Genomic DNA, 23,710 nt, shown 5'->3' with positions numbered 1-23,710 from the left:
CATCATTCTGCTTCAACTTGCCTTGACAAAAGCAGACAAATCTGTTTGCTGTTTTAATTCATCCGCTGCAAACTGTTGACTTTAGGTGTGGTTTTTGACCTTTTGAAGGATAATAACCTTCATGATATCAACAACCAACATTGCTGCTTTAATCCCTTTATGTAATAGTGCTGAGTGTGACTGCCACAGCTACAGAATGTTTCTGAATATGGCCAGCATTTGTCCCACTGCCAAAGCTTGATACCATTTACTGTAGTTGACTGGTAATGACTTGGATTTGAAATAACAACTGTTTATGGGAGTTATTCAAAAAGAATTTGGCGAAGGTGTTAAGTCATCCATGTTATCTCATGCCAGTGTTTTGAAAACAAGCTCCAAGTTCTGCTGTTCTCTGGAAGATTCTCTGAACGTCCCCTCTCTGACTGACCAGCGGTGTGTGATCTTCATGATCGCAAGAACTTCACATTCTATGACATAATGTTCCATACCTGCAAAGACCTACAGAGGTACACGCTTTGTCAACAACACTGTTTACATAAACAGTGTGTATGACTTTAAAACCAAATTAGATTAGATGATACGGATCTAAACACTGGATGAAAATTAACAGAATTAAAGGAAACAATAACAATAAAAAATAGTTCTATTAAAGCATAACAAGATGATATCTAATAGTAGCAGTAAAGTTCATTAGCAAACCAAAGCTCACGGTTAAAACGTTGTTTTCCACTGCTCTAGTTAAAGTGACGACAAATACTCAACGAAAAAGACAAAGCAGAGAAGACAATAAAAGCCACTTGTAAAACTGTGTGCGCGCTTGCGTCCGTGTCACTGCGCATGTGACGTCACAAAGGTGGGCGGGGAGACCAGGGCGGAGCGTTTGCGTCATAAGAGGGTTATAGAAATGGTAGGTTGAAAAGAAGGAGGACAGTCTAGAACGTTTCCACGGTGGCTTCGCGATATTTATTTGCGTCACGCAGCACATTTACCGTAGCGGGCTGAAGAACGCCGTCTTGACGGTACCGGATTTCCCACAAGCTAGCGGTTGTTAGCTTCTGCTCATCGCCAGAAGCCGGCGAAGTGCGAGGGAAATGGCAAGAGTCGGCTCGGATCAGTCGTGTTGGAGAAACCACCCATAACCAAAGCAACATTCTTTTCTTTCTGACTCGACCGGTAAGTGTGCGTGATTTGTTTCGAGCCTTCATATTGCTAGCTAGGTGGCTACAGTCCACGGACCGTGGTACCGCTGAGCCAAGTCAGCGTGGCACGTCACAGGTCAATATCGCCTGGGTCGCCTTGAAATTGAAGCAGACTGAAATGCACAGTGCCTTTGGATCGGAAAAGAGGGTTTCGCACGTGTTCATAGAACTGAAGTTACGTCCAGTAACTATTATTTCTGATCGTTGCTGTCATTTGCTGCTTTTAACGATAATGTCTTGTGTTAATATGTCACTACGACGTTTGGCAGATCCCGAAACATGACGGTAAATATTGTCACGGTCGCAGTCTCCCCTGACTTAGTGTCGTTCTTTCAGCTCCAGTATGTTTATATCCTGGCCGTCTAGCTTGTTTATTATTAGTCACCCTGTCCTCTGATCCCTGTGTAAGTAGTTCCACACCCATCCTCGCAGCCAATAACCACGATTCCCATCGCACTAAAGCAGCAGTTACAAACGTGTGTCAGCATGCAACACTGAAGCACTAGTGTTTTCATAGTAAATGATCCCGTCTAACCATCTGTTACATCACATAATATATGATGTAATAGTGGTTTGCAAATGGTTCAAACGTTTTATTCTTTAATTGTGCGAACTGACGAACGTAGAATGTCATCTGGATATTTAGCTCCCTGTAGAACAGTCACCCGCACCTCGTATATGTAATGGTTCCTCTGGATGTATGATTGCCTACATTAGTTGGGAACCCACAATATCATCATACAAACACCTTCCTATATCTGTCATCCATTGCTCAAGTATTACTCACAGAAAGTATTGACTGATCAATGCAATCAGTGATATGTTAGTTATGCGGTAGGAAACTCAGCCAACACAAGGGCATGAAAAGCATGAGTGACCATATTCACTTTGCAATTCAGTTGCCATTAGGTCCTTCGTGGTAAGTTAATGTAGTGGTAAGTTAATATTTTCAGTGTCTGCACTCCTGATGGAGACAGTGTCATCCTCATGTTACTTCTGCTCATAACCAGGTCTGCATTTTGCCTCAGGTTGTCGGTGTGACTGTGATCTACAACATGGTGCAGAAGTATCAGTCCCCCGTGCGGGTGTACAAGCATCCATTTGAGCTTGTGATGGCGGTAAGTGTCACCTGTGTCTGCTCCGTAACCTCATGAATTTTGCATGTCTTGGATTTGGTGTTATGTCATACTAGCGCGTGGGTGGGCTTGCAGAGGTGTGTTTCAGGGGTCATACAACGAAGGTAGTCGCTTATTGTGTCACCTTGAATGTAAATTGCTTGGCGGTGCTGCTGCTCGCACACAGCAGTGCATACACTTTTGTTCTCAAAAATGTATGATTCCTTCCTACTGTAAAGATGACTGTGTGGAACTCACATTTGTGTCACCATGAAATGACTCCAAATGTTCTCTGATCACACTAGCTTTGCTATTTGCTCGAGTCTAAGTAAATAAACAATATGTCTGTTCATGTTCAGCCAAGCAGAGGTTTCCATAGTGATATAGTTGACTACATTTGTGGTTGGCATCGTGTATGGCTTTTGGTGTTTGACAAGCGCTTTCTTTGTTTTTTTGTTTATGAGTGAAAATACTTTATTTGCATGCTCTGTGGTTTTGTCTAGCATTATTTCCACCATATAATTCATTCTGTTTTAAAGTCACATAAGGTGTCCTGAAGGTAAAAAAAAAATGCAATTAGAATTAACACTAAAGAATAACACTAGAGCAGAACGAAAGTACAAACATTTGTTTGTAAAACATTATGTCACTAAAGTAGTATTATTAATTTTCATTCTGCTCCTTTTTGATCGGCCTAAGTACAATATGAGTATTGTGTGCGTATAATGGCCTGGTATTAAATGCAATTTTATGACTTAAAAGTGATGGCTTCTTGTGCTTGTGTGTTTTGGTTGGACATTCACACACTAACTGCTTATCTGCATGTTATTTTGCTTCCTCTTTATTATGTAGTTGTTGAATGAGACTATCTGTATTTGGTTATACATGCAAATTATATGAAGACTGAGTTCTCCTGATGGTTGGAAAGAGCTTGGAAAGCTATGTTTGCCAGGACTTTTGTTGTTGAAGGAAACCTGGGCTTTCCTGATGACTCTACATCAGTCCTCAGCCCTGACTCTCTAACACGGCATGTTTCTCAACATTAGCGATCAGAAAGGAAACTGTTGCATAACTTTAGATGCAAGATCTGTCATACTCTTGACCACCTTTATTTCTTTGTTTACCCATTTTGTGCAACAGCTGCCTACAACATATCATACATAAGTCGATCCGGTTGTTGTTTTCTATATAACTCAAATTTTACACTGGTGGCAAAGGTGATTCTGAGTTTCAGAAAGAGGCAAACGTGGAGTCGCACAGGTGACGCTTGCTTTAAATGGAATCAGATGGTGGGCAGGGGACGGGGAGAGTAGGCCGAAAATCTTCTTAGCATGAGCAGGATTGTGCGCAGTGCAAACACCAGGCTATAAATGTACGATCGCTGACTAGCTTTACGCGAGTTTACCTACAACCAAGGCTTGTTGTGCATTAGTGAGAGGCTTGTTTTAGAAAACAAATTGCTTTTTAACAGGCTGGCTGTTAAATGCTCATATCAGAGCTACTACATCAGGATTACTTTGCAGACATTTTTTGAAGAATATTGAAATCAACACAATAGTTTTGGTTCTGCAAATTTCATGCTACTATGCTATTGTTTACACAACCAACGAAATTCTCTCCTGAAGTGAGTCTTTAATTTGCTGTTCACTTTGACTATTTGGATCCTGTCAGTTGTGTGAGCGAAGACACGCATCGCAATGGTAGGCTGAATGCATTCCTGTGGTGTATGTATGAAGCAGTCTTTTCCAAACTCGGCCTTGGGGGATTCCCTTGCTTTGTGACAGGAAAGTGCTTCAACATTTGGCTACCTAACACTTAAGTGTTTGAAATGTGAAGTTACATAATATGATTCCATATCACGGCTGTAGCAGATGTTGTTTTTGCAGCCATTTTCCGATGAAGTGGAGAAAACCTTTGACAGAAAAAGGTTTGTTTTTGTCTGTATGTATTTTCAAATCACAAGTATTTGTTTTCAGTAGACAAAAAAAGACAGGTAAGCCCCTTATGAATATTGAATGTTTTTCAACTGAAAGATCTCTACGAGACCAGACTTGACAGATCAAGATTCCTCTCGAACATTCCAAGTAAATTATAGCAGGGATGTGACATCTGTGCAATGGTTCAATGCTGAAAGAATTCATGGGAATAGAGTCTACCTCAACACTGCTTGGACAGGTCTCCTGCATTTTAAAAAGTCATCTTTCTTCCTTTCCATTAGTTTGTAGTAGTGTTGGTTGAGGTCCGTACATGCGTACAACTATTTTTGTGCAGTTTGTCATACCAGAAACATTGGTTTTAATGATGGTTGTGCAGGTATTTCTTTAGTCAATGGTTCTATTACATTTTCAAAGCTAATGGGATATTGAACCTTAATTAAAATTTAAAATAAGCGAATGTGCTCTATTTTCCATGTTATGGCTTCACTCTAATATTGCTGTGCCACAAGTTGCCACTTCAGCTTTTGTTAATGAGGATGTTTTTCTTTTTCTGTAAGTCAATATATTTTATGATAAAATATTGTTGCATTTCTGAAAATCACACTACACTCCAAGCGATTGACTCCACATGTTCACGTATTTCAGCTGTTAACATATCATTGATAAATGTACACATTCATGTTTACTTTGCTATCCATGTATGTGCATATAGTTTCAATAAGTAGCACACACCTGCTCCGCCGTAGCCTGACCTACTTGTCCCTGGGTTCTTTAAGACTTATGCAGCCCAGTTTTCTGTCACTGTTTCCTGTGCTTTGCTTTATTGTATTTAATCCGTCTGGAAACTTCTGTCTCAACTCCTCTATCACCTGAAGAGTGTAACAAATCCTGTTATGCTATGAGACCTGTGTTCTCCAAGATGCAGTCCAATTTGTGAATTCCCATGGTCCATTGTACTGTAAAGTATTGTTTGTCTATTTTAGTGAATGAGGTTATAAATGCAATGCAACATCTTAATTTGCTCCATGCGACCATCTTGGATGGTTTCATGCATTTCTTTGTGGGTTTCAAGTAATGTATATCCTGTACATATGTGACATTTCACGGAAAAGACAAGGTTGTGGGCCTGACAAGGGTTTCAGCATCACATTGGTCATTGGTCCATGTGTTTCTATACAAGTGGTAGTTGTGTCCTTGCTACACACTCAGGCCTTTATTTCTAGTTGTTGTATTTTCAATGTCAAGTACACAGTTTCTTGATCTTCAAGTTTTTGTTTGCCAGCAGAACGAGGCACACAAACATGCTCTCTAAATAGTCTTCCCCTGGAGCCTAGTGCTGCATTTCAATAACAGGAAATGTATTCAGTGCGGTTGTTGCCATGATTCCACCAGACCATTCATGATGCCTGCAGTTTGTCCTTTGGGACTCTGGGAAGAATGTCATCGGAAGAACACACTACGCCTCTTGCTGTTGTTTTAAGCCTGTATGGACAGTTGTTCTTGGAAGGCTTCCACAATGAGGAAAAATGCCCAACTAATAAAAACAACTGAAACTGCAGTTGGAGATGGGTGCTAACCAGCACTGCAGTGGTTGGTTGAAGATGACAAGTGAAGATGTGGCATTGTCATCGTGATGAGCGAGGATGCATTAGTAACAATTGCGTCACATTTTTTTTTTACTTATTATCTGTTTGGCTTTTTTGACATGCCTTTCTAACTCAAACAATATATTATTGCCTTTGTTACTGTGTACAATGCAAAAGTAGATGGGTGCGTGACAACCTTTAGATTTTGCAAGGAAACATATGGTTATTCTAATGAAACATTTTTCTTCTGGGTGTTCACACTTGGCCTATTCTCCCATCATGTTACAGCAAGCATGCCCACAGTTTCACAACCATGCTCCACTGTGTCCTGACCCACTTCCACTCAGGTTCCTTAAGACTTGTACAGCCTAGTTTTCAGGTTGTACTGCTTCCCGCTTGCTTTATTGCATTTAATCCGTCTGGGAACTTCTGGCGCAGTACTTGCTTCGGTCACCTACAGATTATAATAAATCCTTTACGATGACGATGAGCTCTGCTTTCCTGACATGGCTCTGGTGGTTTGTTGTTCAGTCCCAGCTCCAGATGTGTGGTGAGCAGGACCCCTTGATTTCTGATTATTCAGGTTTTTACTTTGTTAGTCAAGATCATCCAGATCATGCTGTCTAGTTTGTGTCTGTACTTTGCGTTGTCCTTTCATGGACAAAGGAGAATCGTGAAAAGTGGGATTTTCAGTCAGCAGATGACATGCTACCACTCCAGTCCAGTAGAATTTTGCTGTAAACAGTCACTAAGTGCTCAGTTGTTTAGTCAGCAGAGGGCCTGAACTGTGACTCCACCCATGCATCTTTGCATGTAAACCATATGACTCAAGAACCAAATTGACATGGGTTTAGAACAAGACCGATACCATTCCAATACACTGAAGGTGTCGTATTGTCAGACCAGCAAGCGACTGATCCAACCGGTTTTGTAAATCTTTGCTATGTTGGGAAAGAAATGTCGGTCTGTCTTCACTGTGTAGAACTACTACTGACAAATCCCTGACGTTTTTGATTGAAAGGAAATGCCTTCTTTATATGAACAAGCTGTGCTTGTACTGAGTAATAAATTTTGTGTGCAATAAAAAATGCTGAAGGGCTGCAGATTGCCTGCATGCATGTATGCGCTGTGTCCTCTGGTCAATGATGATAATCCACATGACAGGAGGAGCCCGTTTGGAGATTCATTCAGATTCAGTGTTTCATTCACTGATCACCAGCACACTCATTCACCAGCTTTCCTGCTGCAAGGAAGCAGTGCTGCCAAGCAACCTCTCTCCCCCATTTAAAGAGGACAACTACGCAGGCGCACTTATACAATTGACTTGTCTTTTGCTGCAGCCGTGCGTCTCACGTAGTGACTCAGAGCTGGGTGGCAGCTGTGCTACTTTGGGGTCGGAATTGAGCCATACTCTCCAGAATTTGTTTTTTTTTCATTACGTAAAGCTTTTCTTTCACAACAGGTTTTAGGTTTCATGCTTTTACTTCAGCTTTGATATGAAGTCAGAGATTAACTGGAAGTTTGGATTATAGGAGGTGTGTCAAATTTAGTCGAAATAGTGTGTTTGAAAGTATTTTGTACTAATCAATCTGGATTTACCTCCGTGTTCAGGTACTGCCGGGTGGCTCTAACCCATTGTTGTGGGTCAGGCTGTAGAGAAGTGTGTTGCAGATGGTGCCTCTTTTTCGGCTGAAAGAATCACTTGGCTATGGTTTCAGGACTCTGGCCTACACCTTCATTTTATTAAGTTCATTAATAATCTCTCATTTGATCATCACTGAGTTATGAGATTATTCCAACAGTTGAGGCAACTCCTTACTTGCATCTGTTTTTAGGACATTTCTGGTTTTTATGTCTCTTGCTAAATGCTCTATTTCCACACCCATTTTTCCTCATGAAACTGATTCTTCTCCCTCTGTGTTGGTGAGTCCAAGCAGTTCTGCCATTGAGGCAGTGGGCGCACTGGAAGAAAAGTGGGTGGTCTGGTATGCATTTATCCAAAGAAGCCATTGTTGCACACTTTACTTTGGCTTGTTCTTATTCTGACCCTCCACCTTGCGTTCATCACTGCCTGGCCAACATGGGGACTTTTTCATTTTTAAAGAACCGGATGACAAAATCACCATGACTTTTGGACTCTTTGGGTTTCTTTTGTGTTGCACCGGAATTTGTTTCTTGTTGTTGATTTGGTGCCTTGAGATTATTTTCAGAGACTATGTTTGCTCATTGTCATAAAATAGTGACTGATTTGCAGGGTGCAGGAAACAATTAATGAAAGAGAAAAAAAAATAGTGACAGAATTGAGTATTTGTTAGGTGACGACCCTAATGGTATTACTAGTCCCTCATGTTTTAGCTTTTTGTGCTGTAAGTCCAATGTACATTTCACTGCTGTAGTGCTCCATAGTCACAGAAGGTCAGGTCAAGCAGTTTGCTGTAGCATTTGCTCTCTTGTGTAACAAGGTCATTGAATCCACTGCAGGGTTCAGAGTAGGCCATGCATTCAAATATCCATGCAAATCCAATGAAAGCATGATGAATGATCATGGTATTCACCACTGATAATTGGAATATGAACCAACATTTTTGCAAATCTTGAATGGAGGCTGCCTGATACGTCTTCATGATCCCTTTCTGAGCCTGTAAAAAGGCGCTTGAATCCATTGGCGTCTTGTCCCCCTTGGCCTGCTGACAGTGACCTAGTTTCAATGATGAAACATTCTGTTGCTCATTGTGTGGCTGATGACTTGCATGCCGTACTGGGAATAAGTGGTTGATCTATATACCGAATGTAGGGTTGCATTGTGACATCAAGCCCTCAGAGGATTTCCTGGAAGAGGCAGAAGGGGACTAATGATTTTTACTACCAAGCACAGGCTGAATGACATCAGGGCACTGCCAGTGCCACTCAATAGGTGCCAGATTTTGACATCACCAACGCCATATGCTGTTGTGTGTCATTATTCGGTTTGTGTTTGTTAGAGTGAGAAAAGGGTCCATGACTGTAGTGTTCTTCAGGTCTTCTGGTGGTAATAATGTCATGTTTAGTTTACACCCTAGTCAGATGCTTTAACTTAATGTTTAAAGTCAAATGCCATCAAATGTATTTTCAGTCTATTCATAAATCATAAGCTCAGGGTAGAATAGTTTTTCGCAGAATATGTAATGTGTTCTGAAATGTTCTAGAGTGATTGTCAAGTTGATTCTTAACTCTGCTGAATGGTTGTTAAACGTATGGCACGTTGCTGATCCACTCATTATGTAAGGATGTGTTTGTGGTGTTGAATCATTGATCCTGGCACAAACATCCAAGTAGTTTAGTTTGCAAACCAATATGAATTACATTGTGTCCCATGAGTGCCTGAGTCAGCTGTGATGTTTTGAAGGGTTTCTTTAATGCCAGATGTCCATCTTTCACAAAATGCTTTTGGCTGATTTGTTTATCATGAAAATAATCATCTTGGATGGAATCAAGTTTGATTTCTGACTGCTGTCACAACATGATCTTTGACAGCCAGCTGCCAAAAATAGCAGTGGCCAACCTCCGAGTGGCCAGTGTCTCTATTACACAACCATTCCATAAGCTTAAGGATCAGGCTCTGACTGACATCACTCCCTTGCCGTCTCCTGTAGTTACAATGTCACAACAACTGTTGAAGCTGGACACCAATACATTTGGTTTCGTGTCCCCTGAGGTATATCACACAACTGTTTCGCTGCTGGAGATGATAAGGTTTTTTTCTGTACACAGTGTTATTTATGAATTACTTATTTCTACACCACTTCATCATTCACCAATTACTCAAGCATTTTGGAAAACTATATATTGCCAGATGTAACAACCAAGTGTACATTCACTGGGAAAGCTGCAAATGTATTTCTTCATGATTAAATCGTGACTCTTGGTTCTTTTTGGCCGACTAATACTGACAGTTGAATTGTAACTGCTTTATCTTGTTAGTTTAGACTGAAGTACTTCTCTGCAGTGTTTTGGGGGGATTATCATTGCTCTTTTGCTTCTGCCCACTTGGATGCTTAAACCAGATTAGATTCACTAGTACACAAGGGTTTCTGGCAATTTGTTCTTTGATTCTGTAATGCAAAGTTGGCAGGCTTTGCTTTGTTTTTTTTTGTTTGTTTTTTTAACAGTAGAATTTTATAGATTGTTTTACGTCTTATTTTGGTGATCTCACATCCACTTGTAAACAAGAAACAGAAGGACATCTGAATGGTTTTCCTTTTGTGTGGATTGTGTTTAGCCACATGATGGTTGTTGGGTTGTTGGCAGCACGTAGCATTTACTGTCAATGGTTGTTTTTAAATGGGCAGACCTGATGTTTACGGTGAATGATGTGCTGACTGCTGTGCTAATCTCATGGCCAGTGTTCTGGAGGCATCAGGGCTGAAAAAGTGAGCTCAGCGTTTATTGGGACAGTGCAGGCCAGGCACCTCTGCTGCCTGGACAAATGATCTCTTCCGCTCTGGACATGGTCAGAACCCATCCATGCATGTGTCTTTTCCCTGGAAGAAGTGTCCATGACACTGCTTGAACCGCCCCAATGAACAATGTTAAATTCCAGGGCTCTTCCTGCCCTCCCCATTTTTTGTTTTTCAGGCAGCAGTTTAAAGCATCAACATTGGTTACCTTACACTAAAAATAGCTTGTTTTTCAGACCTTTGAAGTTTGTGGCTATGCGACTCAATAGTTTAATAGACTTTTTTTAGGATGAAATCCACGCTGCAACTGTTCCTGTGATTTATGACTGCAGCTTGATTTGTGTTTTGTCACTTAATTTTTTGACTTGGCTTTCCTCCTGAGCATTGATTTTTCGACACAGATTGATTATTTATATATTGATGGATAAACATAGTATTCGGCAAGATCTTTTGTTGCTGCCAGTAACGCTTGAATGAACGTATTTCTGTTGCTGGACATGAGATCTCATGATTTGGTCTGCTCTCCAGCTGTGTCTTCTGGTCACACAAGTCATTTTTTCTGGTCTTTTCAGGCCTACGAGCGCCGGTTCCCTACCTGCCACCTCATCCCAATGTTTGTTGCCAGTGATGTGTTGGAAGAAGAGACCAGTGAGGACGGATCTACTCATAAGATCGAGCGCCGCTGTGCTCTGGATGTGGACGCCCCACGCTTACTGAAAAGGGTGAGATGAAATAAAGGCTTTTATAAAGTAGCCTTTTATTAGTTGACTGTGGTAACAAACTGAGAACTATCATACTCTTCGCTATTATGGACTCCTTCTCAGACCCTTGATTCTTCCTAAATTGTTTGTATTTGTACCGGGATTTTTTCTTTGGACTGAATTTGCTTTTTTAATTGTCATTCCATCATGTATCGATCGTCTTTTATAGACTTTAACGGGGACGGCTAGACTTTTTTTTTACGATGCATCCATGGTTAGCTTAGCAAGAATCAAGTTCTCAAAATGATCTCCCGATATGACATTTCTCTCGGACATTTGCCAAAGGAGTCAGTGAGAAATGATATGCAGGGCAGTGCACCAATCCCACCCCTAGTAGGATTGTGATCTGCTAATTCCTGTTTTGTAAACTCATCCTATCTACTGGTCACATCTACCACAGTTCCTGATACAGTATCATATGCAGAGACACTTGTCAGACACATCGACTGCCAGATAGACACTCAGGACACTTGGAGTTGTGTTGTTTTGTTAGTTTGTTCTCTCAATTATCATATTGTTTACTTTATTTCCTTTATTTTTTATAAACAAAAGACTGCTGTATTCAGATTTTGTCTTTCATTAAGAAAACTTTCACATTTTGTCAGTTATTAAAAAGGGAGCAATCTTTAACGGCAATTCAGGCCAGAGAACTGTAGTCAGACTTTTTTCCCAACAGCTTGTCTTTTTTACCTTAATTTTGTTGCTACTAGTTATAGTAATATTGGTAGGAATTGACCAAAGTGGATTCAAGGGTCAAACACCTGGTTTGGATTTTGAAGCCACCCATTGTAAGCTGCCTCACTGAAACAAAGATGGAAGGCCAGAGGAGAAGTTGAGGTCAACAGTATTTGCTTAGTGTCATGGAATTTAGATGAACTTGGTCAAGTAGCTTCACTTATCAAGTATCATTTGTAATTTCTCCTTTTCTCTTACACAGATTGCTGGTGTGGATTATGTGTACTTCAATCAGAAAAACACACTCAACCGCAAAGATAGGACACTTCACATCGAGTCTCATAATGAGACCTTCTCCAACAGGGTCATCATCCATGAGGTCTGCAGCTATTCAGTAAGTGCACGTCAACATTCTCCCTTCGACCTCAAGGCTGTCTCTGGTTGTAGTTTTACACCTGTCTCTTGTATTTCAGCTTTCAAGATTGTGTATCTGTATGTAAAGCAGGGTTTGTTTTCAGTCAAGTGTTGTCAGCGTTGTTTTGTAACCCAGCTTCCTCTGTGAGTCGTTCAACCCCCTCTGATATTCAAACAATTGGACACATTGGGCTGACACCCGTTTCTCCTCCACATTTTCTCTTTTCTAACTCTGGGTCGGTGAATGAATTTGTGCTCAGTTAATGAGGTCAAGTACATTCACTGAGCCAATTTTTAGTTCCAAGGGTACAGAGAGGCTCTTCTATTGTGTTCACACACTGTGCCAAAACGAGCGATTGGGGTGAGCTAATATCACTTGTTGAGCTGGTGCTGTGTAGAGCACAACACAAACAAACAACAAAAATAACACTTGTTGAGGGCTCTGAGGGACCAACGTAGTTATAGGTTTGAGCTTCAAATCCCCAATGATTTTACCTTATCACATTCCCAATGAAATGGTAAAAAAATACACAATATAAGTTGCACCCAATTTTTGTTTTAACAGGTTCATCCAGAGAATGAAGCGTGGACATGTTTTGAGCAGAGCGCCAGCCTCGACATCAAGTCATTCTTTGGCTTTGAGAGCACCGTGGAGAAGATTGCTATGAAGCAATACGCAAGCAGCATCAAAAAAGTGTGTGGGCTTGTTGTGCACTTTTTTTCTTTTCTTTTTTCTTTTTTTAAGTAATATAATTTAAAGAGTGCTTTCTTTCAACATTGCAACTGTTGGAGAAATAAGCTATTTTTCCCTTCTTCTCTGATCAAGCTGCTTGAATTTAGACTGTTAGTTTTGTTTGTTTAGGTGAGAGGAGCTGGCTGAAAAATGGATCTGTGCCTTTGCCAGTTCTATCAAATATCCACCTCCCTTCTAGAGCTGATGACACATGTGCACATGAGCTCCATCATGATTTGTTAGTGAGCGTAAAGAAACTGCTTTAGTCGAACATTTCCCATTGACTTCATGTCCTGCTGAGACACGCACATAGATTACAGAGTAAATTGATTTGATGGCATGTGCTCCATATATATAAAGGAATGGAATCTTGAACTGTTCTATTAGAATCAGACATGTTTGTAAAAACTAACTGATGTTAACTGACGTAAATAAATAATTCAATACACCATCAAAGATAACAGGTAAAGTAGGATGTTCACTTGCATGAGAGAGGACGACAGCAGTATCACCTTACACATGTCTGACATTCCTTATGAATGTTTGTCATCTATGGAGTGTAATTGAATATTAAAGTGTTAGTAACTTCAGAGCTTCATATATTCACTGTCCAGGGAAAAGAAATCATTGAATATTACCTGAAAGAGCTTGAAGATGAAGGGATCACGCACGTCCCCCGCTGGACTCCATCCTCTCAGCCCCTGCCTGAACCAAGGCCGACCACTCTCTCGGGCAGCTCGGGCGTCCTCCCCTCCCTCCCTGCCACACCCGCTGTCTCTGACCCACTGGCCACTGATGCCAAGGAGAGCATCTCTCATGATGCCAAGCAGGACAGCTGTGCTCTGCAGGGAGACTGTGCAGTAGAGATCCAGGCTGGCACACCTGAAGGTTAGTCTTTGTATGCATCCCTGCGAAGATGTTTTGTTGGCATGAACCTTACCCTGCATGTTCTGTGTGGAAAAAAATCATAATGAAGTGTTTTTGTTTGCAGACAAACTGGATGCAGACTATATCAAACGTTACCTTGGCGACCTCACCCCCCTTCAGGAGAGCTGTCTCATCAGACTTCGCAAATGGCTACAAGAGACTCATAAGGGGAAGGTATGTTGCCCTTTTCTGTGTTTTGTTAAAACCTGGTTTATGCTTAGGCCAGTTTTATTGTGACTATTGGGAGGGTTTTGGCAGGCCTTTGCTAATAACTGATGAGTTCAGCAGCTTCCTTGAAAGTGACTAAGACTGTCTTCCAAAGAAACTGCATCATTGCAGCACTGTATTGGACGAGTAGTGACTAGTGTTTGGAGGAAGTTGATAAGAGGAAATGCAACTGTACTCCACAAGTTCCACACCACTGAAGGAATGACAAAAATGACATGCATTTGATTGGGTAGGGAGCCTGCAGACCCAACTTTTGCTGGCTCTCCTGACCTGGAAGGTATGGTGGTGTGGTCCCTAATCATCCTATGAGCCAATGGAGGTTCATGGGACTATTTGTTTTGATGGAAATGTATTATTTGTTTTGATGTATATGTTTGGTTTTACCTGACACATGGCAGTATCATTGTTTGTTGTCCGTGTTACTTGTTGATGTCCAGATTCCAAAAGATGAGCACATCCTACGTTTCTTGCGTGCAAGAGACTTTAACATGGACAAGGCGCGGGAGATACTTTGCCAGTCACTAACGTGGAGGAAGCAACACCAAGTAGACTATCTGTTGGAGACATGGACGTCTCCACAAGTCCTGCAGGATTTCTACACTGGGGGCTGGCACCACCATGATAAAGGTAAATATGCCATCACGATTACTGCAAAGATTCATGACAATATCAGTCAACTGTGCTGGATTTGTTGGGTCCATAGAGATCTGCGTGTTCTTCTCCTTTCACCTCCTGAGGTTCCTATCCATCAGACAAGCACGTTTATATGTACTAGTCAGAGGGCATGAGTTAAAGTGGGATGTTCATTAAATGTATCCTTTTTTACCATGTCAAAACATTCATTCACTTCCAACTTAAATTTACTGCGCCCGTTGCGGGTATGCTGACTTACTTGCGTCTTGTGAGTCACATGTGGCTCGTTCAGCTTCAGTCGCTGGCTCACATACTAGGCTAGCTTGTAGCAATGTAACAATGCATTTAAAAAAATAGAAATACAAATTTAAAAATGTGCTACATAAATCAACACCATAATGCAACCCCCCGAACATCTATTTGTATTTCTCTTTTCACCATAATTAAGGTCCCTCCCCCACCTGTCAGAGGGACAGCTTTCTAACCTGGCAACGCAGCATGTTTATAGCGTTTGCATTACTGAATCTTGATTCTGCAGCACACTCTTTCAGGTCTTAATAGCCCAGGTAGCTACCACGAAGAGATTGATTTCTAACAGTAATAGTCACACTGACTTAAATTAAGCTGATGTGGCTCTTATGAAAAAAAATACTGTCAGACACTGATCTACATGAACGTGTCCATATTTGTTGAATAGCTGTTGAAATGGCTCGCCATTTACCATCTCTTTTTAAGTTTGTTTTTAGGACTTTTAAAGTCCAAATCAGCGTATTTCTGAAAAAAAGTTGCATAAGCACTTTTTTTTTTATGTTCACCCCTCCCCTTGTTTTGTTTTCACCTGCCTGTGTCACCACATAAATGGGCAATATGTTGCTGTTATGGCTCTTTGAGCATTCAGAGCAGTCATGAGTCATTTTGCATAACTAATCACTGGCAACATCCAGACAATGACCTGAATTGTGACAATGTTTGCTCAATTGTTCAGATGGTCGTCCGTTGTATGTCTTGAGACTGGGCCAGATGGACACGAAAGGACTTGTCCGTGCTCTTGGAGAGGAGTCTCTGCTCAGACATGTGAGTGTCTTAAAAGATTGTTAGTCTGTTGTGTAAGTGGGCCACTAGGTGCTAGCGCCCGGGTCAAGGCATTAAGAGTCCAGTGGCCTTCCTTTTAAAGGCACCAATACATAATGGGTTAACCCTGATGCACAACCTGTACTGTACTGCTCCAGTCAATGCCACCTGGGCTTGGTGTGTTTTGGCTGACTCTTTGCTGCCGTTTCTAGGTGCTGTCAATCAATGAGGAGGGTCTTCGACGCTGTGAAGAAAATACCAAAGTGTTTGGTCGGCCCATCAGGTAAGATTTCTGTGCGTGCTGTGGTGTTCAGATTCAGTACTGCATCTGTGGCACAATGGTGACGCTTGTTGTTGTTGTGAAGATCAAGTTCACATTTGTCATTTGAGGACACAGGCAGGGGGTACGTCTCCTCCCTCCAGTGCGAAAAGAATGTTGCTGACAGATGTGTGTAGAGTGCTTCAGCTTATAGTGTGAGTGTGAGGGAAGGAAGGGCTGTATCTGTCAAAAAGGGCCAAGTGTCTGGAGCAGTGCCACAGGAAGGCATGTGAGCTATGAATGGCTTTCGTGTCACAGTTATCCTAGAGAGATGGTAGAGAGTCCAGATTTAGAAGGCTCTGCCTCCGGCAACTAGGCCTCACTTCATGTTCATGTTTCTGTGTGCTGCGTCCTCTCTCTAATCCTGCCCCTCCCTCTGCTCATTAGCTGCTGGACATGTCTGGTGGATCTGGAGGGTCTAAACATGCGTCACCTATGGCGGCCAGGAGTCAAAGCGCTGCTCAGGATCATCGAGGTGGTGGAGGCAAACTACCCTGAGACTCTGGGGCGGCTTCTTATTTTAAGAGCTCCGCGAGTGTTCCCAGTGCTGTGGACGCTGGTGAGAATTAACATCCTCTGACTGTCCGCTGTACTCATGTTTAATCCGCAACTGTTTCTATGTGGATGCAAATATGGATGGAATCGACAATCAATATCTATGTTTACTGATGTTGTGTCTCCTAATCTTTTAGGTGAGTCCATTCATTGATGAAAACACTCGCAAGAAATTCCTGATCTATGCCGGCAATGACTACCAGGGTCCTGGTGGACTGCTGGACTACATAGACAAGGAAATCATCCCTGACTTCCTCGGTGGAGAGTGCATGGTGAGTGGGAAGCTATTTTAAATGGGGCTCCGGATGTCTTCACTCGTCTCCTCAGATGACACAGCCTCATTCTTAAATCTCTGTCGGTGACTCGCTTCTCTGCACGTGGCCTTCATTCACAGTGTGAGGTACCAGAGGGAGGCCTGGTTCCAAAGTCGATGTACCGCACAGCTGAGGAGCTGGAGAACGAAGATGTCCGTTTATGGACTGAGACGATTTACCAGAGTGCAAGCATCTTTAAGGGGGCACCACACGAGGTGAGGCTCATTAGGATGCGCCAGGTGATGGTCACACACCTTCGGACAAATGAGAGCTTCAGTTTTTTAATTCTTTTTAAGATGTTGTGTTTTAAGACATCTATGTGTACCATTATGTGGAATTTTGAGAATTGATTCCGATATATCTGAAGTTGTGGTTGTCTGCCACCTATTGGCGACTTACTGCATGACACTTTTTGAAACCCTCTCGACTGTGACTCCTGCATATTTCAGATTGTTTGGTTAGTTGAGTTGACAACTTTAAGCTGTTTGTATTTTTCTCTCGATATTTTAATGTGTTATTTTTTCCTGTAGATGTTTGAGCTTCACCCCAAATTTCCTTCAAGATTTCTCCTTTTCTTTCTCCAGCTGCTGATAGAGATCATCGACGCCTCCTCTGTAATCACGTGGGACTTTGATGTCTGCAAAGGAGACATAGTTTTCAACATCTACCACTCCAAACGAGCGCCACAGCCCCCGCGGAAAGACCCGCTCGGAGCCCATGGCATCACCTCCCCAGGCGGAAATAATGTCCAGCTCATTGATAAGTCGTGGACGCTCGGCCAAGACTACAGCATGGTGGAGTCTCCACTCACCTGTAGGGAGGGAGAAAGTGTGCAGGTGAGCTAGCAGCACCGTTGTAATATCATGTGATCCAACGATGGGTGTCAGTTTCAGAGGATGGTTGTTTTGATTTCAGGGGTCTCATATTACTCGCTGGCCGGGCTTCTACATCCTCCAGTGGAAATTCCACAACATGCCAGCATGTTCAGCCACAAACCTTCCTCGGGTGGATGATGTCCTGGCCACCCTACAGGTCTCCTCGCACAAGTGCAAAGTGATGTACTACACTGAGGTGTTGGGCTCTGAGGACTTCAGGTTGGTCACAAGATACTTGTGTCTTTATTTATTACGCTGACAGGCAAAATACTTCATTTATTTGATCTGATCCTTGATATTGACTTTTTTTCGTCTTTTCCACAGTGTAAAGCATTTTTTATTTTCGCTCCTCTTCACCCTGCAGTATCTCTCAAACAAGCTCGATAACAAACACATTGTAGCAGCAGCATTGAGCAAAGGGACCTTTGCACACCCCAACAGTTGAACCCTCTCCCTTCAAGCTCTTGTTTTAATCGACTTTTTTTTGTCCATTTCACTCCGATCCTGTCCTCCCCCTCTGTTCTGTCTCTCTCCTCTGAAGAACGGCTTGCTGTGATGTGCAGAGTTTGTAAGTGGCCACGTGTTTGCCCCTTTTCCTTTCAGCAGAATGTCATTGTCATTGCTGCCATGGCTGCAGATAAAGCTGTCTTCATGACAACTGCGCTGCTAACTAAGCAAAGAGATGCAGTTTGCATCACTTCTTGCTTTTGGCTTCATTGCTCCAGCTACTTCACTGGTAGTTGCAGTCTGCTGATGAGGAAGAGCAGGAGTGTTGGCATATCCACGGCTTGCATGACTAACAGTACTAGGAAAGGTTGGCTGGACACCTGTAGCTCAACACAAGTAGCACTAAGATGAAATAATATTCTGCTGATTTTGCCTGAATTAAAACATTTCTAATGGATCACATCCATCAAAATCATCTGTTTTTCCTCCTTTGAGTTGAATGAATGATTCACAGGTGAAACATCATTAGTGTCATCTAGGACAGGAAGTGAATGCAGATCTGAACATACCAACATGAGGACAGAGAGTCACAAAATATCAGTCACCTACTTACAGAACAGGTTTGGAATCACCACCAAGAGGGAGCAAGTGCTTTCAAGCAGTTCTGCTGGAAGAGGCTCCCTATTGTGTACTCATTGGTCTAGGTTTGATGTCACCTCTGTGGACAAGAGGATCACGAGGCATTTCAAGTCTGCATCAAATAAAAATGTAGCGAATGAATTAAAAGGATTAGTCTGTGTATCAAACCATCTATTACCAAGTGTGAACATGCAGTCTGAAAGCTTGTTTCTTCAATACTTTTGCAGTAATGGAAAAAAAAATGGAAGCTGACATTCCCTCTGATCAGCGTCAACACGACTAGCACACACTGTTGCTGATGTTTAATAAGCAATGCTATGAGTAATCGGCACTTCAACAACTATGTTGTGTCGTGGCACAGTTGTGCTCACCTGTGGTTATTCAAATTAGGTTTTCTACTGGCCATGTAGACGGAGTCGCAGACACCACCGCACACATGCTAACAACCTTGTCCAACTGGGTTTTTGATTGGTGTGGGTTGAACTTGCTGCATCATCATGTGTTTTGCTCCGTTGTTTCTCGGCAGGCCAGGGTGCTCAGGTGTGCTGTTGGAGTGATGTTTGTCTGGAAACCGAGACACTTGTTGACTGGACCTCTTGCTCTGTTTCAGGGGCTCCATGACCAGCCTGGAGTCCAGCCACAGCGGCTTCTCCCAGCTCAGCGCCGCTACCACCTCATCCAGCCAGTCGCAGTCCAGCTCCATGATCTCCAGGTAGACGTGGGGCCCAGATGACTTCAGCACCTCGACTCCTGCTCTGCCCGCTGACCCCCACTTTGCCCCATCTATGACCTTTGGACTCTCAATGCAAAGCCAGTTTCTCATGAACGGCAGCGTGATTGCACAACTCGAGACATACCGACAAATCTGAGGCAAAAAAAGACTTGAGATATATAAGGGCTGAATTTTGCACAAAGGCCATTTGTTTTTAGTGCCTGGTGTCTCTCTGGGCTTTAAACCCCAGCATTAGCCAGACGTGTCAGGTTTGGTGCAGGCTGGTGAAGGGTTACACATCATGTCTTTGTGAAAGAAGCAATATCGTCATTGTGTGATGACAAACACTGGAGATGCTGTTACATATATGCATTTACACTCCCACATATACTGAGACGACACATACCTCACTGACAGGTGGTCGGTCGTGGATGCAATGTTACATAAGTACACCTGCCGCTGTGTTACCAGAGCGACGGCAGCAGTCATGATATCATGTCCTCTTTCCATCACAGTCGAGTGTCTTCTTTTTACAGTTCCCCTAGCACTTTTTGGAAGGTGTGAAAACCTTCCTCCCAGCTAGGTGATGTGCTACAGCAATAACATAATCATTTTAACTTAAAGAAATGTTAATATTTATATGAAATAATGTGCTGATGGTGGATGTGCATGCAGGCAAACTGAGCCAGTTACTAGAGCTATGTTTATCTATCAGTGATGCCATCAGGTAAGGGAACAAGGAACATGCCTCCATTTGTCTCATTTCATCCAATATTTGATTGTACATTCAAGGAACTCGAGTAGTTTCTCACAGAAAAGTGAAAGAGCTGCTAGATATTTGCCTAATAATTGAGTGGACCTTGATAGAACCATTTCAGAGTGATGTAGATTTTGCATGCATCATGGATGGATGTGTGTGTGTGTGAGCGCCAATGTTGCATTTAATGGTAGAAAACGCTGATATGAACATTCGAGTGTTGGGTGGAGTGTTGACTATATAGGGCTCAAGTACATTTTGGAGTGAGGAGCCCTGTTTTGTTACTGCATGCGGGGAGTGGGTTTGCACATCTACTGTTCGATAATATAGCCATTTAGGAGCCATTTGTCATCGAACACCGTTTTAGCCTTTTGTAAACACATAGACGTACAGAAGTTCAACCTTTACAGATATGTGACCTGTAGAAAACGGTTTTTCATATGTTTATATCTACACACAGAACTGACTCCTTTTGCACAGGGGTTGTTGCCATGGTTACCAAGTGCAGCTGACAGCAAAAAGAAAAAATACGTGAGGATGCCAGACATTTTTGATACATTTTGAGTTGACCTTAGTGATTGAATGCAATAATATGAAAGGTTACTTGGGAAAGGACCTTTCCAGGATGAGGGCTAGCACGTTCGAGTGGAGGGGGAATGTTCTTAAGCCGCCATGGGATGACCCATCTGAGGGCTTAGATATTTTTTGTCCCATCTCCTTCTCTGTTTCATCTCTTCTATAGTAGAACAAGCATCAGCAGCTGTAGATCTTTGTGTGTTCATCTCAAAGGAGAAGAGTGAACCCTTCCAATCCGTCTCACTCACCAATGAGGGCTAAGCGGTTTCTGTGTGACACGGCTTCATATCTTCATGTAACAAGTTGTGTAAAAATATTTGAATTGTTGAGACAATGATGCCTGTATGGGCCTTTGAACGCATTAAACTTGAATATAAATAAAATGGTGTCTTTTTTTTTGTTTGGTGAATGTATCTGGTTGAATACTCCTCCCCCAGAGGAACTGCCACTTTCAAAATGATTCATCTTTGCCGCATCATTGAGTTCTGCCGTTTATAGTAATGAAACTGACCGGATTCCAAGTGCCATCAAATCCGTCAGAATGTTGAGCACACTTTGCAGACTGCTCCACTTTGTAGCTTCATTTAATACCTCATGGGAAAAAAAATGATTGATTTTCAGTGTGGTACTTCTTGTTTCAGATAACACCTGACTGGATAGTCTGTGTCCATGACTGGTTGGAATGAAAGCCACCCCGGCTCTCTGAGGGCCCCGTTGAGGACGCATTTCAAGACAATGCGGTACTAATATAGTTGTAGTTTCCAGCAGATGGCAGTATACCCTTGCAAATCCGTTTCAGTTTTTTTTATTTTTTTATTTTTTTTACATTTTTATGACAAAAAATGTAGGCATTCAACATTATCACTATATATATATATATATATATATATATATATATATATATATATGTATATATATGTAGTAGATGCAAGAACAAACATGTAACAATAATTCTGAATGAAATCCTTTAAAAATATGCATGGATACGTTTTGAGATTTGAGTGGCAACGCATATGACAAAAAATGTAGGCATTCAACATTATCACTATATATATATATATATATATATATATATATATATATATATATATATATATATGTATATATATGTAGTAGATGCAAGAACAAACATGTAACAATAATTCTGAATGAAATCCTTTAGAAAATATGCATGGATACGTTTTGAGATTTGAGTGGCAACGCAAGTTCTAATTACATTGCAATTTCGTGTTTTTCAACGTCAAAATTTCTCCCCTTTGGTCCCACCTACTGACGTGACGTTGCCCTTCTTCCTGTGACGTCATACGAGGAAGCGCGCTGACTGCTTTTGCACACTGTTTTTCTTGGCTTGACTGTATGTGTCCAGCCGGAACATGGACATGCGTCCTGCGGAGGAGTTACTCAAGGACTGGGAGAGGTGTGTCCTTTACCTGGGCCTTTATTGAACTGTCATCGTATTTAAGTGGCGGGTTGAGATTTGTCGCGTGTTGAAACTGCAATGCAATGTGAAGGCTTTTTCTGTGAATGTTTTCCCACGAAGGCTGCTATGGGAAATAAAAATGTTTTGCTATTCCCGCGTTTAATTTGATCCCCAGTTCTAAGAGGTATTTCTTGTTATAAGTCCAAATACTCCCCCTCTGGCGCGTTCAAGGAACCTCGTAATTCTCAAAGTCGAGTGGACAGAACACACTTCCTAAATCAGCGCAAGTATTTGGTTGTCCATCGCGTTATTGTCACTTATTGAATGGTGTGCGTCCTTTCTACCGCTTCTTTCTGCTGAGTGATGAATCAATACCGCTGTTTGTTTTGATGTTGTTTGAAATGACCCCTACATTGTTCATTACTGATGTGTTCATGACCAGTGTGCTCCTCTGTTTGAGTTGCCGACCACCTTCAGGACAGGCCATGTATTTTCAGCCAGTGCTTGCTTTCAACATTTGTACTGTTTGTTCCTCAGCGAGCAACAGCGTCTTCGTCAGCTGGTGGTGGACCAGGACAGTGAGGTCTGGCAGAGCAGGCCAGACTTTGCAGGTCTGCAGAGAGTCGCTGGGGTGGACCTGTCTTTCATCAAGGGGGACGAGGTGAACGCTTGTGCTCAGCTGGTGGTCCTGAGTTATCCAGATCTCAAGGTGAGAGCCAGGGGGGCGTTTTGCTCACAGGCATCTTGTTGTTGGTTTTCTGTGGTTGTGACTGAACTTGCCCATACCTACTGGAATCAGTGCGAAGTATATAGTTTTCCCATTTGCTCTCAACTGTGAGCTTTTTTTTTTTTTTTTTGGTACTTAGTTTCCACCTCTTTGCTCAAACTCGATCAGCTAGCATGCTGGATACACATTTTTCCCCTCGCTTACCTGTCAACCAACATGGTTCCTACTGACCACAGGTAGCCCACACGCTTGTTCTAAATATATATTTGAACCGTCTCTGTGACTCTATCAAGCCTCTTGAAGTGCCACCAAGACTCTTCAAGCCCTATGTGAATACGGTGCAGGGACATTCTCATCCATCTGTACACAGTGAAGTGGCTTCACCAAGTCACATAGGAAGTTAAGCAGTTTGACTGCGGTCAGAAGACCCATGATGGACTGGCTACTGTCATCAGAGATGTTGTAACCCTCATGAGCCAGAATCTTCTTCTTATACAGCACAGTAGAAAACACCATGCACCTAATGTTTTTATGGGACATGCTTTTATAGGACATTGTGAGTTGCTGTTCTACTTTATTTTTTATGTGTTTTGTCTTCCCAACACAGAGCTGAAAACACTTACTAATTTATATTGTTGTGACTCTAGACTACTG

The 23,710-nt window shown here is 42.1% G+C and overlaps 2 protein-coding genes across 8 annotated transcripts in view; both read left to right on the top strand.

Moving 5' to 3' along the window:
* Positions 1-875: 875 nt before the first annotated feature.
* LOC128754192 (SEC14-like protein 1) lies at positions 876-21,275 on the top strand. Of its 3 annotated transcripts, XM_053856631.1 has the most exons (18): positions 876-1,173; positions 1,469-1,484; positions 2,228-2,317; positions 10,846-10,995; positions 11,972-12,103; positions 12,689-12,817; positions 13,471-13,744; positions 13,848-13,957; positions 14,449-14,638; positions 15,630-15,718; positions 15,928-15,998; positions 16,422-16,593; positions 16,727-16,861; positions 16,984-17,118; positions 17,488-17,739; positions 17,819-17,997; positions 18,320-18,346; positions 19,475-21,275. In XM_053856631.1, exons 2-18 carry the CDS (start codon positions 1,479-1,481, stop codon positions 19,578-19,580), a joined length of 2,247 nt encoding a protein of 748 aa, XP_053712606.1. In that variant the 5' UTR covers positions 876-1,173; positions 1,469-1,478; the 3' UTR covers positions 19,581-21,275. The 3 variants fall into 3 exon arrangements, with proteins under 3 accessions (XP_053712606.1, XP_053712609.1, XP_053712608.1); XM_053856634.1 differs by lacking the exon at positions 1,469-1,484 and having other exon boundaries at positions 877-1,173; XM_053856633.1 differs by lacking the exon at positions 18,320-18,346 and having other exon boundaries at positions 877-1,173.
* Positions 21,276-22,201: 926 nt separating this feature from the next.
* The window catches only part of LOC128755024 (endonuclease V-like), a 76,351-nt gene continuing 74,842 nt past the window's right edge, over positions 22,202-23,710 (top strand). For all 5 annotated transcript variants that reach the window (XM_053858161.1, XM_053858164.1, XM_053858162.1 and 2 more), the window contains exons 1-2: positions 22,202-22,326; positions 22,867-23,038. In XM_053858161.1, coding sequence (XP_053714136.1) covers positions 22,283-22,326; positions 22,867-23,038 — 216 coding nt within the window. In that variant the 5' untranslated portion in view covers positions 22,202-22,282. The remainder of the gene's footprint in view (positions 22,327-22,866; positions 23,039-23,710) is intronic.

The sequence above is a fragment of the Synchiropus splendidus genome, chromosome 2, assembly GCF_027744825.2.
Source record: "Synchiropus splendidus isolate RoL2022-P1 chromosome 2, RoL_Sspl_1.0, whole genome shotgun sequence".
NCBI lineage: Eukaryota > Metazoa > Chordata > Actinopteri > Syngnathiformes > Callionymidae > Synchiropus > Synchiropus splendidus.
This window is presented reverse-complemented; position numbering and strand designations above follow the sequence as displayed.